Source organism: Callorhinus ursinus, unplaced genomic scaffold, assembly GCF_003265705.2.
Source record: "Callorhinus ursinus isolate GAN/ISIS: 27379988/994484 unplaced genomic scaffold, GSC_fseal_2.0 scaffold18, whole genome shotgun sequence".
Taxonomy (NCBI): domain Eukaryota; kingdom Metazoa; phylum Chordata; class Mammalia; order Carnivora; family Otariidae; genus Callorhinus; species Callorhinus ursinus.
The window spans coordinates 36,099,798-36,111,212 of NW_027397080.1; the positions used below are offsets into that span (position 1 = coordinate 36,099,798).

Here is an 11,415-nt window from a genome sequence, read left to right on the forward strand (position 1 = left end):
CTGATGGATGGTCTTCCCAGCACAAAACCAAAGCACTTCCTGGACCTCCCTGTGGCACCAGGAGGCACGGGTCAAAGCCAGCGCGTGGTTATAGCAGGGCCAGCCACCTTGCAAGTCAGGTGCAGGCAGCGTGCGGGCAGGCGCGGCGCTCCGCAAGGGCAGGGCTGCGCCCCACGCACTCCCGTGTCCCCGCGTGGCCTGGTGGGAGGGGCCCTTCGTCACAGCCCCACGTCTGAGCGGCAAACTCACCCTCCGCGGCCAGGGAGGTCGCCTAATGAGAGAGGAGGGCAGGGGCTACGGAATAACGGCGACACTGGGCCTCGGTGGGGAGGAAGGGGACGCTCAGTTCAGCCCCAGCGCAGCCCGCACGTCGTGCCCGCTCTCCTATCTTACAACAGCAGTGGGAAATCTCGATCTTATGTGAGCACACCTACTTTTTTGCGTTGACAACCAATCTGAACTTGAGCCTGCTTGGGCCAACCCCCCGGCGACGGCCCCGCGCCCTTCCGAGTCCCCTGAGCCCCGGGAGCCCCTGCGGGACCCTCTGCCCGGCCGCACTGCGCCTGCGCGGTGGGCGCGCCGGACCGAACCATCGCCCGAGCAGGGGTGCGTGCGGCGCGCGAGCTTCCCCGCCCTGTGGAGCCGCCCGTTGCCATGGAGCCGCCCGCCGCCAACGCCGCCAACGCGGTTGTCTGGGAGCCCCCGGAGGAGCCTCCGCGACGTCCCGTCCACTGCAGAGAGGTGGGTCCGTCCGCCCCGGAGCCCCCGGCCCGGCTCAACGCACTCCGCCCAGGTTCTGCTAGGCAGGCACCTGCTGCAGTGGGTGTCGCCCCCGGTGGGTTTCGGGGTCCCCGCCCTGGGGCGGCCGCCCCTCGGGGTCGTACGCCGGCTGGGGGGAGCCCGGCTGGTGGGCCCATGGGAGGAAGGGCGCCCCCAGTCCTCCCCAAGTCCTCCCCACTGGGCTTTTCTTTCTTTTTTAAGTTTACTTTTTAAAAGATTTTATTTATTTATTAGAGAGAGAGAGAGAGAACACGAGCGGGGGGGGGGGAGCAGCAGAGGGAGAGAGAGAAGCAGGCTCCCCACTGGGCAGGGAGCCCAATGTGGGGCCGGATGGCAGGACCCCGGGATCATGACCTGAGCGGAAGGCAGACGCTTAACCGACTGAGCCACCCAAGCGCCCCCATTGGGTTTTTCAAAGGTTAACCCAGTTTGGGCAGTGGAGGGGCCCGTGCTGTGTTTTCCCATCAGCTGCTACTCCTCTCCTCGCAGCCTTGCCTGAACATCTGCGCTGAGCCAGGTGCTGCGCCAGGTACTGAGCAGGCCCGCTCTGGTCCGCCAGGCGCCGAGAGCTCCCTCACAGGTACTCCCTGCAGGTAGACGCGCGCGCATCCACGCACACAGCGCACTGGTTGGTTTTAGGGAAAAAAATAATAGAGATGATAGATAGATAGGTAGGTAGGTAGATAGATAGATAGATAGATAGATAGATAGATAGATAGATAGATAGATAGTTAGATGATGGATGAAGGAAGGAAAGCAAGAAAGAGAAAGCAAGAAAGAGAGAAAGAAAAAGAACATCAGTAGCAACTACCCAAGTCAAGAAATACAACCATGTCAACACCGCAAAGGTCAACCCTCCCCTCCCTTGCTGCAGGCCAACCTCACTGACCCCCAGGACCGGGACTGGCTGTTGTGATTCTAATTTCCATACTTTTCTTCAGGTATACTACCTGTGTACGCATTCCTAAACAACATAATTAAGTTTCGCTGGTTTTTAAACTTCATATAAATGGAATAATACTGTATATATTCTTTTTTAACCCCAAGTTTACATAAAAGTTGCAAGTTCAGCACCAAAAAGCTTCTTTTCCTGAAGCATTTGGGAATAAATCACTTACATGGTGCATTCTGACTGCGCCACTCTGTGCAGGGACGTTCTCCCGCGTGACCGCAGGATGGCCATCACAGGACAGTCACATGGACGTGTCACCACCACTGGTCCTCGGCCCCAGTTAAGCATGTTTTGGCAGTTGATCCCATAAAGTCACAAAAGCAAAAGGACCCGGTCTGGGATCACGCATTGCACTCTGTGATCGTTGTGTTTCTTTAATCTCCAGCCTACAACATTCCCCAGCCTTTCCTGGACTTTCGTGACGGCACCTTTGATGGCTGCAGGCGGGTTTGTAGAAAGCTGTTCCGTGTGGGCTTGTCTGATGTTTCCCCAAGATAAGATTTGCATTATGCATCCTTGGCAGGAAAGTCAGAATTTATGCACCATTTTCTGCTCATTCCACCCTGTCAGGTGGTTCACGGTGGCCCATTTTTCACATTACCGCTGATGTTCGCCTTGACACTGAATTAAAGCGGTGTCTGCCAACGTCTGCATTGGGAAGTTACTTTTTCTCTTTGTAACGTACACGTATTTTGTCAGGAGATACTTTGAAGCTATGTGGCCGGGTCATCCCTCCGAGGCTGGAGCTGGGTGGCTCCCAGTGGACACCCCCACACACACCCTGCTTGGGCTCTGATGCCCCCCACAGGGCGGCCCTCCTCCTGCTCGGGTCTGACATCCAGCTCTGGGCTGCGACTCCCCCACGCTGGCATCCCCCTCGGCAGTCAGGCCCCGACACCCCCCTCTGGGCCGCTGTGGACCCTGCTTCACCTGCTGCATCTGGGGCACCTACTCTGAAAGTGGAGGAAAGGGCAAGGGCAGTATATGTGCTTTTGCACCTTCTTCCCTGTCAGTCATGTTGGTGCACCCGCAGCACGACCCGTGGTGGTGGATCATTCGCGTTCCCATTCTGCTCCCCAGAGCACTCCAGGGGAGGAATCCTGCGGCTGCTGCCATCCTGCTGTGGGTTTCCGGACTTGCTGCCTTTCCGAGCATTGCCGCTCTGGGGGGTCCCGTTATGTGTCCCGATGCCTGAGCATGTTATACGTTGAATTGTGTTTCTTCAAGGAGAAAACATAATAGGTTGAGCCCTAATCCCCAGGATCTCAGAATGCGACCTCATTTGGCAATAGGGTCACTGGGGACGTCATCCATTAAGATGAGGTCATATGACAGGTGTCTTTATTTGGACGTAGATGTGTGCACAGGGAGAACATCATGTGAAGGTTGGAGTTAGCCTGCCACAAGCCAGGAGACTGTTGGAACCTCGGAGGGAGGCCTGGAACATCCTCTAGCCCCGCACTTCAGGGGGAGCATGGCCCTGCCACTACCTCGATGGCAGATTCCCGGCCTCCGGAAGTGTGAGAGAATACATTTCTGTTGCCCTGACACACCCAGTGTGTCACATTGGCGGTGGTAACCCCAGGACACTACCACAGCATCTAAGAGCGTCTGTAGGATGCACACCCAGGAGCGGAGCCACGGAGTCAGAACAGGAGGCAGAATAATGCCCCCCAAAGGTGTCCATGACCTAATCCTCGGAACTCGGGAATACGTTAGAAGATGTGGCAGGGGAATTCAGGTTGTTCACTGGGGGTTTGAGCTGGGGAGATGATCCTGGATTATCCAGGTGTGCCCAGTGCAACCACAGGGCCGTCTGAAGTGGAACCGGGAGGCGGGAGAGAGAGTCAGAGGGTCCCAGGATAGGACGGTAGCTCACAATGCTGGATTTGACGGTGGGAGAATGGGGCCTTGAGCCAAAGAGTGTGGGTGACCTCCAGAAAGGAATGCGGCCTAGCTCACACCTGGATTTTAACCCAGTGAGACTCATTTCAGAATCTGACCATCAGAATCATAAGGTAATCTGCTAAGTCACTGGGTTTGTGGTCACTTGTTACAGCAGTAATGGGAAAGTAATACAGAGGTGTGTACGTTTTAACTTTACTTTTTTTAAAAAAGATTTTATTTATTTATTTGGGGAGCAGACTCCCCGTTGAGCAGGTCGATCCCAGGATGCCTGGGATCATGACCTGAGCCGAAGGCAGACGCTTCACCAACTGAGCCCCCCAGGCGCCCCCAAGATTGTGGTTTTAATTTGCATTTCCCTAATTACAAATGAGGTTGGGCAATTCTTATTACCAACAAATTGTTTCTCATCCAAAGCAGGAGCCTGGTTAAGACTTAAAGGGAGCACCGTGAATACCGCCGGGAGAGCAGACATGACTTGGGGCCCGCGGACACACGGGACGTGTGGCTGCCGCACTTACTGCCGCGGGGTAGTTCTGTGGTGTGAAGTGCGCGGGAGTCTCGCTGCTTTGCCACAAGGCTGCCCACCTTTGTTGATTCGTGGGTAGTCCTTATGTGGTTGGGACGGCAGACCTGTTGGGTAACGTGTTGAATTTGTCTTCTGATTTGTACCTTTAACTCTCCCTCGGGCGTCCTCTGAACAAAAGTTTTTAATTTAAATGTACATGACCGTCTGCCGGCTTTTCCTCTCGCGGCTGATGTTTTCAGTGTCCTGTGTAGGAAACCGTGACGCTGTGAAGCTGCCCAACCCCCACCATCCACTGCAGCCAAGTTTCCCTCTTCCCAAGGGAGTCTTTACTCCTCATGGAACTGAGTCCCTGCGGGAAGCCCAGTTCCTCAGCCCGTGACGGAGGTGTCCACCCTTGCCCGCTGGTGACACACACGTGCGCGCGCACACATACACACTCCTGCTGGATTTGGGGGGCGGGGGTTAGTGAATCTGCAGAGCAATTTGGAGAGAATTGGCATCTTGACAGCACTGAGTCTCCAGTACTTGAGCCTTTATTTGTTTATATTAGCTTTATTCTTTTTTTGCACGTTTACTGTGGAAATGTGTGATCTCAGAAAGGTAGAGAAGGTGGTGACGGGGCCTCGCAGGTACCATGCAGCCCACCTGCTGCTCCTCGCTTGCAGGTTCTGGTTGATGTAGTTTAAAAAAAGCCTAGGTGTGATGTTTTTACCTGTAACTACAGCTCTAACAGGTGAAGATTCACTTTTAGCATAACTGCGAAATCATTATCAACCCCAACAAAATTAACATGAATTTCTTAATAAAATCTAATACCAATCTGGGTTCATTTTCCCACATCATCTCAAAAATGTCTTCTACAGTTGCTCCCTTGAATCAGGGTCCAAACAGGACCCTACACCGCAGGTGGCTGACTTGTTTCTTAAGGCCCTTCTGGTTTAAAGCAGCCTCCCGGTCCCTCTTCTCTACCGTGACATCCATTTGTTGAAGTTTCTGGATCATTTGTTCCATTTATGTATATTGAGGTCTCCTTTAATGTCCCCCAGGGAGGCTCCAGCATTTTCTCCGGAGAGGTTCTGCACATCTTTGGTTGTCTGTTCTTACGTACTTCAGATTTATTGACGTGACTGTAAATACATGCCATCTCTTCCAAATTTCATTCTCCCATCTGTTTTGATAAATGGGAATACATTTGGTTTTTATGACTGAACTTGTATCTAGCGACATTACTAAATAGTCTCAATAACTGTGGATATCTGTGTGCCCATTTGGGTTTTCTACACACACAGTCATGTGATCTGAAAACATTTCCACTTCTGAGCGCCTTTTGTTCCTTTTAGCGGGTTCTGGCTGGGAGCCCCGGGCAGCACTGAGTGGAAGCGAACATCCTTGTTTTGTCCTCAGTCCTGCAGGCATGCTTTTCATGGTTAGGAAGACACATGACGCTTCCTGCAAACAGCCTTTCCACATTAACGAAGTCTGTGTCTAGTAGAAGGTTGCGAAGTCTTTTTAAAAAGCCTAAGTGGGATGTTGAATTTTATCAATACTTTTTCCCACATTGATCCAGTTGCTCACCTAATTCCCCTCCTTTGGTCTGTCACCATGGTGAATTAAGCCGATTTCTAATGCCAGATCAGCCCAGGGGGTCCTGAGGTTTCACCCACGCGCCTCTGCGGGCTTCAGGCTGGGGATTCTTCACCCTGCAGTGTCCTGAGCCAGGCGAGCCGCGAGTCTCTCTCCACTTGCTCTGTCCAGCTGTGGTGACAAAGGTGATGTGAGCACAGGAAATGAGTCAGGGATCTGGCCTTCTGCTCCTGCTTCCCAGAAGCAGCGTGTGCACCTCCCGGGTTTCCCGAAACTCAGCAGGGAAGCCTCTTCACCCCGAGCTCCCATTGCAGGAACATCTCTGTCCATTGAGTTTCTTTTACGCTTATGGGATTCTTTAAGTTTTTTCTTTTCTTCAAACAATGCTGATTAGTAATATTTTTCTAATAACTTGTCCATTGTCTAAATTTTCAAATTTATTGGCATAAAGTTGTTGATTGACTTTTTCACTTTTTAACGTTTCATGAGATATTTGTCAGTTTTATAAATCTTTTAAAAATACAAACTTCTGGTTTTCAGGAGCCTCTCTCTCATGTTTGTTTCTGTTGCATGAATTTCTAATCTTTTTAATCTTCTCTCTTCCACCTTCTTTGTGTTTCGTTTGCAGTTCTTTGTGTAACTGCTTGAACTGGATGGTGAGCACGTTCGCCGCTACCCTTTTCCTGATAGGCGCGGTTAGGGCCGCAAGTCGGCTGGGCTCTAGCTGCCCAGCAGGTTGTCAGGCGCTCTTGTCATTATAACTCAGTTCCAAGTATTGTATCATTTCCACAGTGGTTTTTCCTTTGACCCATGGGTTATTTAGAAGTATGTTTCTTAGGCGCACCTGGGTGGCTCACTCAGTTAAACCTCCGACTGTTGATTTCGGCTGAAGTCATGGTCTCAGGGTCATGGGATGGGCTCCAGGCTCAGCAGGGAGTCTGCCTGGGATTCTCTCTCTCCCTCTGTCCCTCCCCTCGCTCTCTCTCTAAAATAAATAAATAAATCTTTTTTTAAATAATATATTTCTTAGTAGTTCTCAAAAAGTAGTTCTCTATTTATTACTGATTTGGGCCGATGGCTTTTGGTCAGAGAGCAAGCTTTTTAGCATTGTCTTTATTGAGGAATAACTGACATACAATATTGTGTTCATTTCAGGTGGACACCATAGGTGATTTGATATTTATCTACCTTATGAAATCGTTACCATGATAAGTCCTGTCACCATCTGTCACCATACAAAGTCATCAGGACATAATTGACTATGTCCTCTACTCTGTACAAAGCTGCGTACCATTCCAGTCCTTTGAAATTGATGGAGACCTGCTCTGGGCCAGGAGATGGCTTTTGTAAATGTTCTGTGTTTGCTTTTAGGGAGCACTGAAAATTCTGTAGCTGTCATGTTCGATATGTCTGTCAGTTCCTTTTGTTAATGATGTTGTCTAAATGTATGTCGTTGATGACTTATTTTGTCTGGTTTTGTTACCAGTTCCTGAGAGAGGTGTGTTAAAATTTCCGGTGAGAGTCTTTTTTTTTTTTTTTAAGATTTTATTTATTCATTCATGAGAGACAGAGAGAGAGAGGCAGAGGCAGAGGGGGAAGCAGGCTCCCTGCCGAGCGGGGAGCCCGACGCGGGACTCGATCCCAGGACCCCGGGATCATGACCTGAGCCGAAGGCAGACGCCCAACTGACTGAGCCACCCAGGCAACCCGAGAGTCTGTATTTTGACCTTTTCATTGTTCTGTTCCTCTTTGCTCTGGTACTTTGTGACTATGTTAGTGAATGCACGTGGAGTTAAAATTGTTGCATCTTCCTGGGGAGTTGAACATCTGGTTAGGAGGCTCTTTATTGCTGTTGCTGCTTTTTGCCTCAAGTATTCTGAGTGTTTCTAGATAACTCCACCAGCTTCCTATTTACAGTTTCTACCCAGTGCATCTTTTTCTAACTTTTAAAATGCAGTGCTTCCATACAGTCAGATTTTTTGGTTGTTGTTATTGGTCTTTTCATCACATTTAAAAAGAGACTTTTTTTTTTTTACCTTGGCCATTTAAACCATTTATATTCTTGCCTTCACTTAGATTTTGACCCGAAGATTTCTTATTTTCTAGTCAATTCTTCGAGGTTCTTAAGGCAATTAAAATACAATTTAACCAGCATTTCTGCTTATTTTTAGTGTGATGGCTGGCACACTGGACAGCCACACTGCCAAAACCAGAAATGGAAGTTCCAGCTGCTTCTTAAGCATGTTTTAGCAAATCTCTGTTTTTGATTCTATTTCAGCCCCCTTCAGAGACACCCAGTTTTGGGGCCTTTCACTGGCTAATGATACACCAAGGGGTTTCATGGTTCAGGTTTCTCTTCTGAAGTGTCAGTCCACGCCTCCACCTGCCGGGGCGATATCATCTCACGCTTCCCAGCTTCTGTTTTGTTCGAACTATGCCTTCTCCTGTTTGCCTTGTCCTTACAGATTCATGTGTTGGAAGAACTGAATCCTTCTGCTGTTGTTTTAGTGAGCATTTAAGAGGGATCAGAGGCCACCTGCTGGAACTACCGTTTTTAACTGGACATTGAAAGTGTGTGTGGTTTAGGGGCACCTGGCTGGCTCAGTCAGTGGAGTGGTGACTCTTTTTTCTTTCTTTCTTTCTTTTTTAGAGAGAAGGAGAGAGAGGGGGGTGGGGAGGGGCAGAGAGAGAGAAAATCTTAAGCTGACTCCATGCCCAGCGCAGAGCCAGACATGGGGCTTGATCTCACAACTATGAGATCATGACCTGAGCCAAAATGAAGAACCCGAGGCTTAACCAACTAACTGCACCACTCAGGTGCCCCATGACTCTTGACCTCTGGGTTGTGAATTCAAGACCCATGTTGGGTGTAGAGATTACTTAAAAATAAAATCTTAAAAAAAAGTATATGTGGTTTAATGTAGTTGTTTTAAATGAAACTGTGATGTTCCACCTCTCATCAGTCATTCATTCATTGGGGGGTCAGTTAAACTACATTATCATGAGCACATGGAGTTCATGGGCACGAAGCAGAACAGATTTGACCACTTTATGAATATCTTCTGAAAGCTCTGCCATTCACCGACCAGCAAGTTAATAGACTTTTTCAAGTAGGAGGAACATTGTTGGCATTTTACAAGATGCCTTAAAATTCTGCCTCTCAGAATTGTAACGCATGATTGTTTCTTTGTAGCATTTTAAAAGAATTATTAGCATTGACTTATTAATGATTTATCCAGGAAACATTATTAGGCTTTGAAAATATTTTTCAAGGAGTTATTCTGAAGTAATTGTTAAATCAAGCAATGAAAAACAAATTCATCTACAATTTTAGCATCTCCTACATAATACCAACATTCCATACTAAGTTCTACACAGAAAAGCTCCTAACATTCCCAAAATGATAACTGAAGTGTAATGAATATTCTGAAATTTCTTAAGAATCACTTTTAAGGGGCGCCTGGGTGGCTCAGTCGGTTAAGCGTCTGCCTTCAGCTCAGGTCATGATCCCAGAGCCCTGGGATCGAGTCCCACATCGGGCTCCCTGCTAAGCAGGGAGTCCACTTCTCTCTCTCGCTCTGCCCCTCCCCCTGCTCGTGCTCTCTGTCTCTCAAATAAATAAATAAAATCTTTAAAAAAAAAAAGAATTGCCTTTGAACTGTACTGTAACATGCATCACATTCTATATCACGCACACATCTTAAATATTCACTTGGATGAGTTTGGGAATTATATACACCTATGTAACCACCTCTCCAAACAAGATCTAGAACATCCCCCACCCACCATGTTCCTCATGCTCCCACACCCCATTCCTTGCTTTTAACCCAGAAACCACTATCACTGATGATTAGTTTTGCCTGCATTTGGGTTTCCTAGTTCTCTTTTGTGTCTGGCTTCCTGCACCTGACATAATGTTTCTGAGATCCATCCACATGTTTGTATGGATCAGCTTCATTCTGTCTTGTTACTGAGCAGTGTTCCATTCTCACACTGATGGACACTTAGGTTGTTCCCACTTGGGGGCTCTGTGAGTAAGGTTGGTATAAACATTCATGTACAAGATTTTTTTTAAGGACATATTTTTGTTTCTCTTGGGCACATACCTCAAGTAGGATTTCTGGGTCCCACGGTAAGTCTATGTCAATAACATTTAGTGTTATGACTTAATATTTGTATTTTTTATTTTAGGCATTCTAGTAGGTGTGCAGCAGTGTCTCATTGTGGTTTTACTTCACATTTCCCCAGTGACTAATGCTGCTACACGCAATTTCCCAAGTTTATTGGCCATTTGTGTATCTTCCCTTACCATGTCTGTCCTAAAATTTCTGTGCCTTTTCAGTTGGGAGTTTGGACTTTATATTGTTGCTATTTAGGGGCTCTTTATACATTCTGGATATAAGACTGTTGTCAGGTTTATGTGCTACAAATGCTTTTTCCTAAGCTGTGGCTTATCCATTTTCTTAATGTCTTTTTATAAGAGAAATTATTAATTCTTATGAAATCCAATACTTATGGTTTTTTTTAAACTATGACCTTATTCATCTCTATCTGTAATAATTTTTTTGTAGATAATTTCTGCTTCCCAAGATGGAAGAAGATGCTAGCCTATTTCCTAAGAAGGAGCTTTTGGACAATGTCCCACTTGTGGAAGATGGTAATAAGGTCTTTTCACAAATAACAGGTGTTTCAGCAACAATGAAGATAAATGATGTGCTTCCTAGTTTCCGTTAATTCCTTTTCTTCAGAAAGACTACATATTTTAAGTTTATATTTTTTTCTCAAAGAGGGAGCTTATATTTTTCTGTCTTTAGTTGAAAGAAAGATAAATTATGGCTGAGAATCTTGAAAGTGGCAGAACACAGTTTTCTAGTTCTAACATCTTTATTGAGAAATATGATGCCATTTTTATCCCAATCCTTTGAATATGACCTATTTTTGTTTTCTTTCCCTGAAAGCTGTTAGATTAAAAAAAATCACTGATAATCTCAAATTTTTCTAAGATATGCTTTGATTTGGGCTAGTGCTGGGCATCAGGCAGGACAATCCTGGACTAATTTCCTTGGTCCTCCGTTTAACCCCAGGATGGCTCCTTTCTCAGTACGGAAGTGAGGTTTAATGAGGCATGGTGAGGTGAGGTGAGGTGATCAAGTGAGACGTGTTGAAGTGTGATGTGGTGAGATGAGGTGAGGTGTGGTGAGGTATAGCGAGATGAGGTGAGACGAGTTATGGCATTGTGAGGTGTGATGAAGTAAGAAGTGATAAGGAGAGCTGATGTGAGGTGTGGTGAGGTTAGTGAGGTGCGGTGAGATGATGAGGTGTGGTATGGCATGGTATGGTGATGTGAGCTGAGGTGAGATATGGTGTGGTGAGGTGAACAGGGTTGAAGTGAGGTGACCTGAGGTGACATGAGGTGAAGTATGGTTTGTGGTATTATGAGGGTTGGTGATGTTTGGTGAGGTGAAGTGAGGTGTGGTGAGGTGAGGTTTGGTGAGGTGAGGTGAGGTGTAGAGTGTGGTATGATGATGTGAGGTGAGGTTTGGTGAGGCGAGATGTGGTAAGGTGAGTGTAGTGTGGTGTGATTCACAGTGTTGTGAGGTGTAGTGAGGTGTGGTGAGGTGAGGTATGGTGAGGTGTGAAGTGCAGTTTGGTGAGGTGAGGTGTG

At 47.6% G+C, this 11,415-nt stretch overlaps 1 protein-coding gene across 4 annotated transcripts in view; it reads left to right on the top strand.

Moving 5' to 3' along the window:
- The first annotated feature begins 648 nt into the window (after positions 1-648).
- Positions 649-11,415, top strand: part of CFAP74 (cilia and flagella associated protein 74) — a 64,407-nt gene continuing 53,640 nt past the window's right edge. For 3 of the 4 annotated variants that reach the window (XM_073903491.1, XM_073903493.1, XM_073903494.1), the window contains exons 1-2: positions 669-741; positions 10,322-10,407. In XM_073903491.1, the coding sequence (XP_073759592.1) occupies positions 10,341-10,407 (67 nt within the window). In that variant the 5' untranslated portion in view covers positions 669-741; positions 10,322-10,340. Of the gene's footprint in view, positions 742-1,269; positions 1,361-10,321; positions 10,408-11,415 lie in introns of all 4 variants that reach the window. The other variant, XM_073903492.1, reaches the window with a different exon arrangement.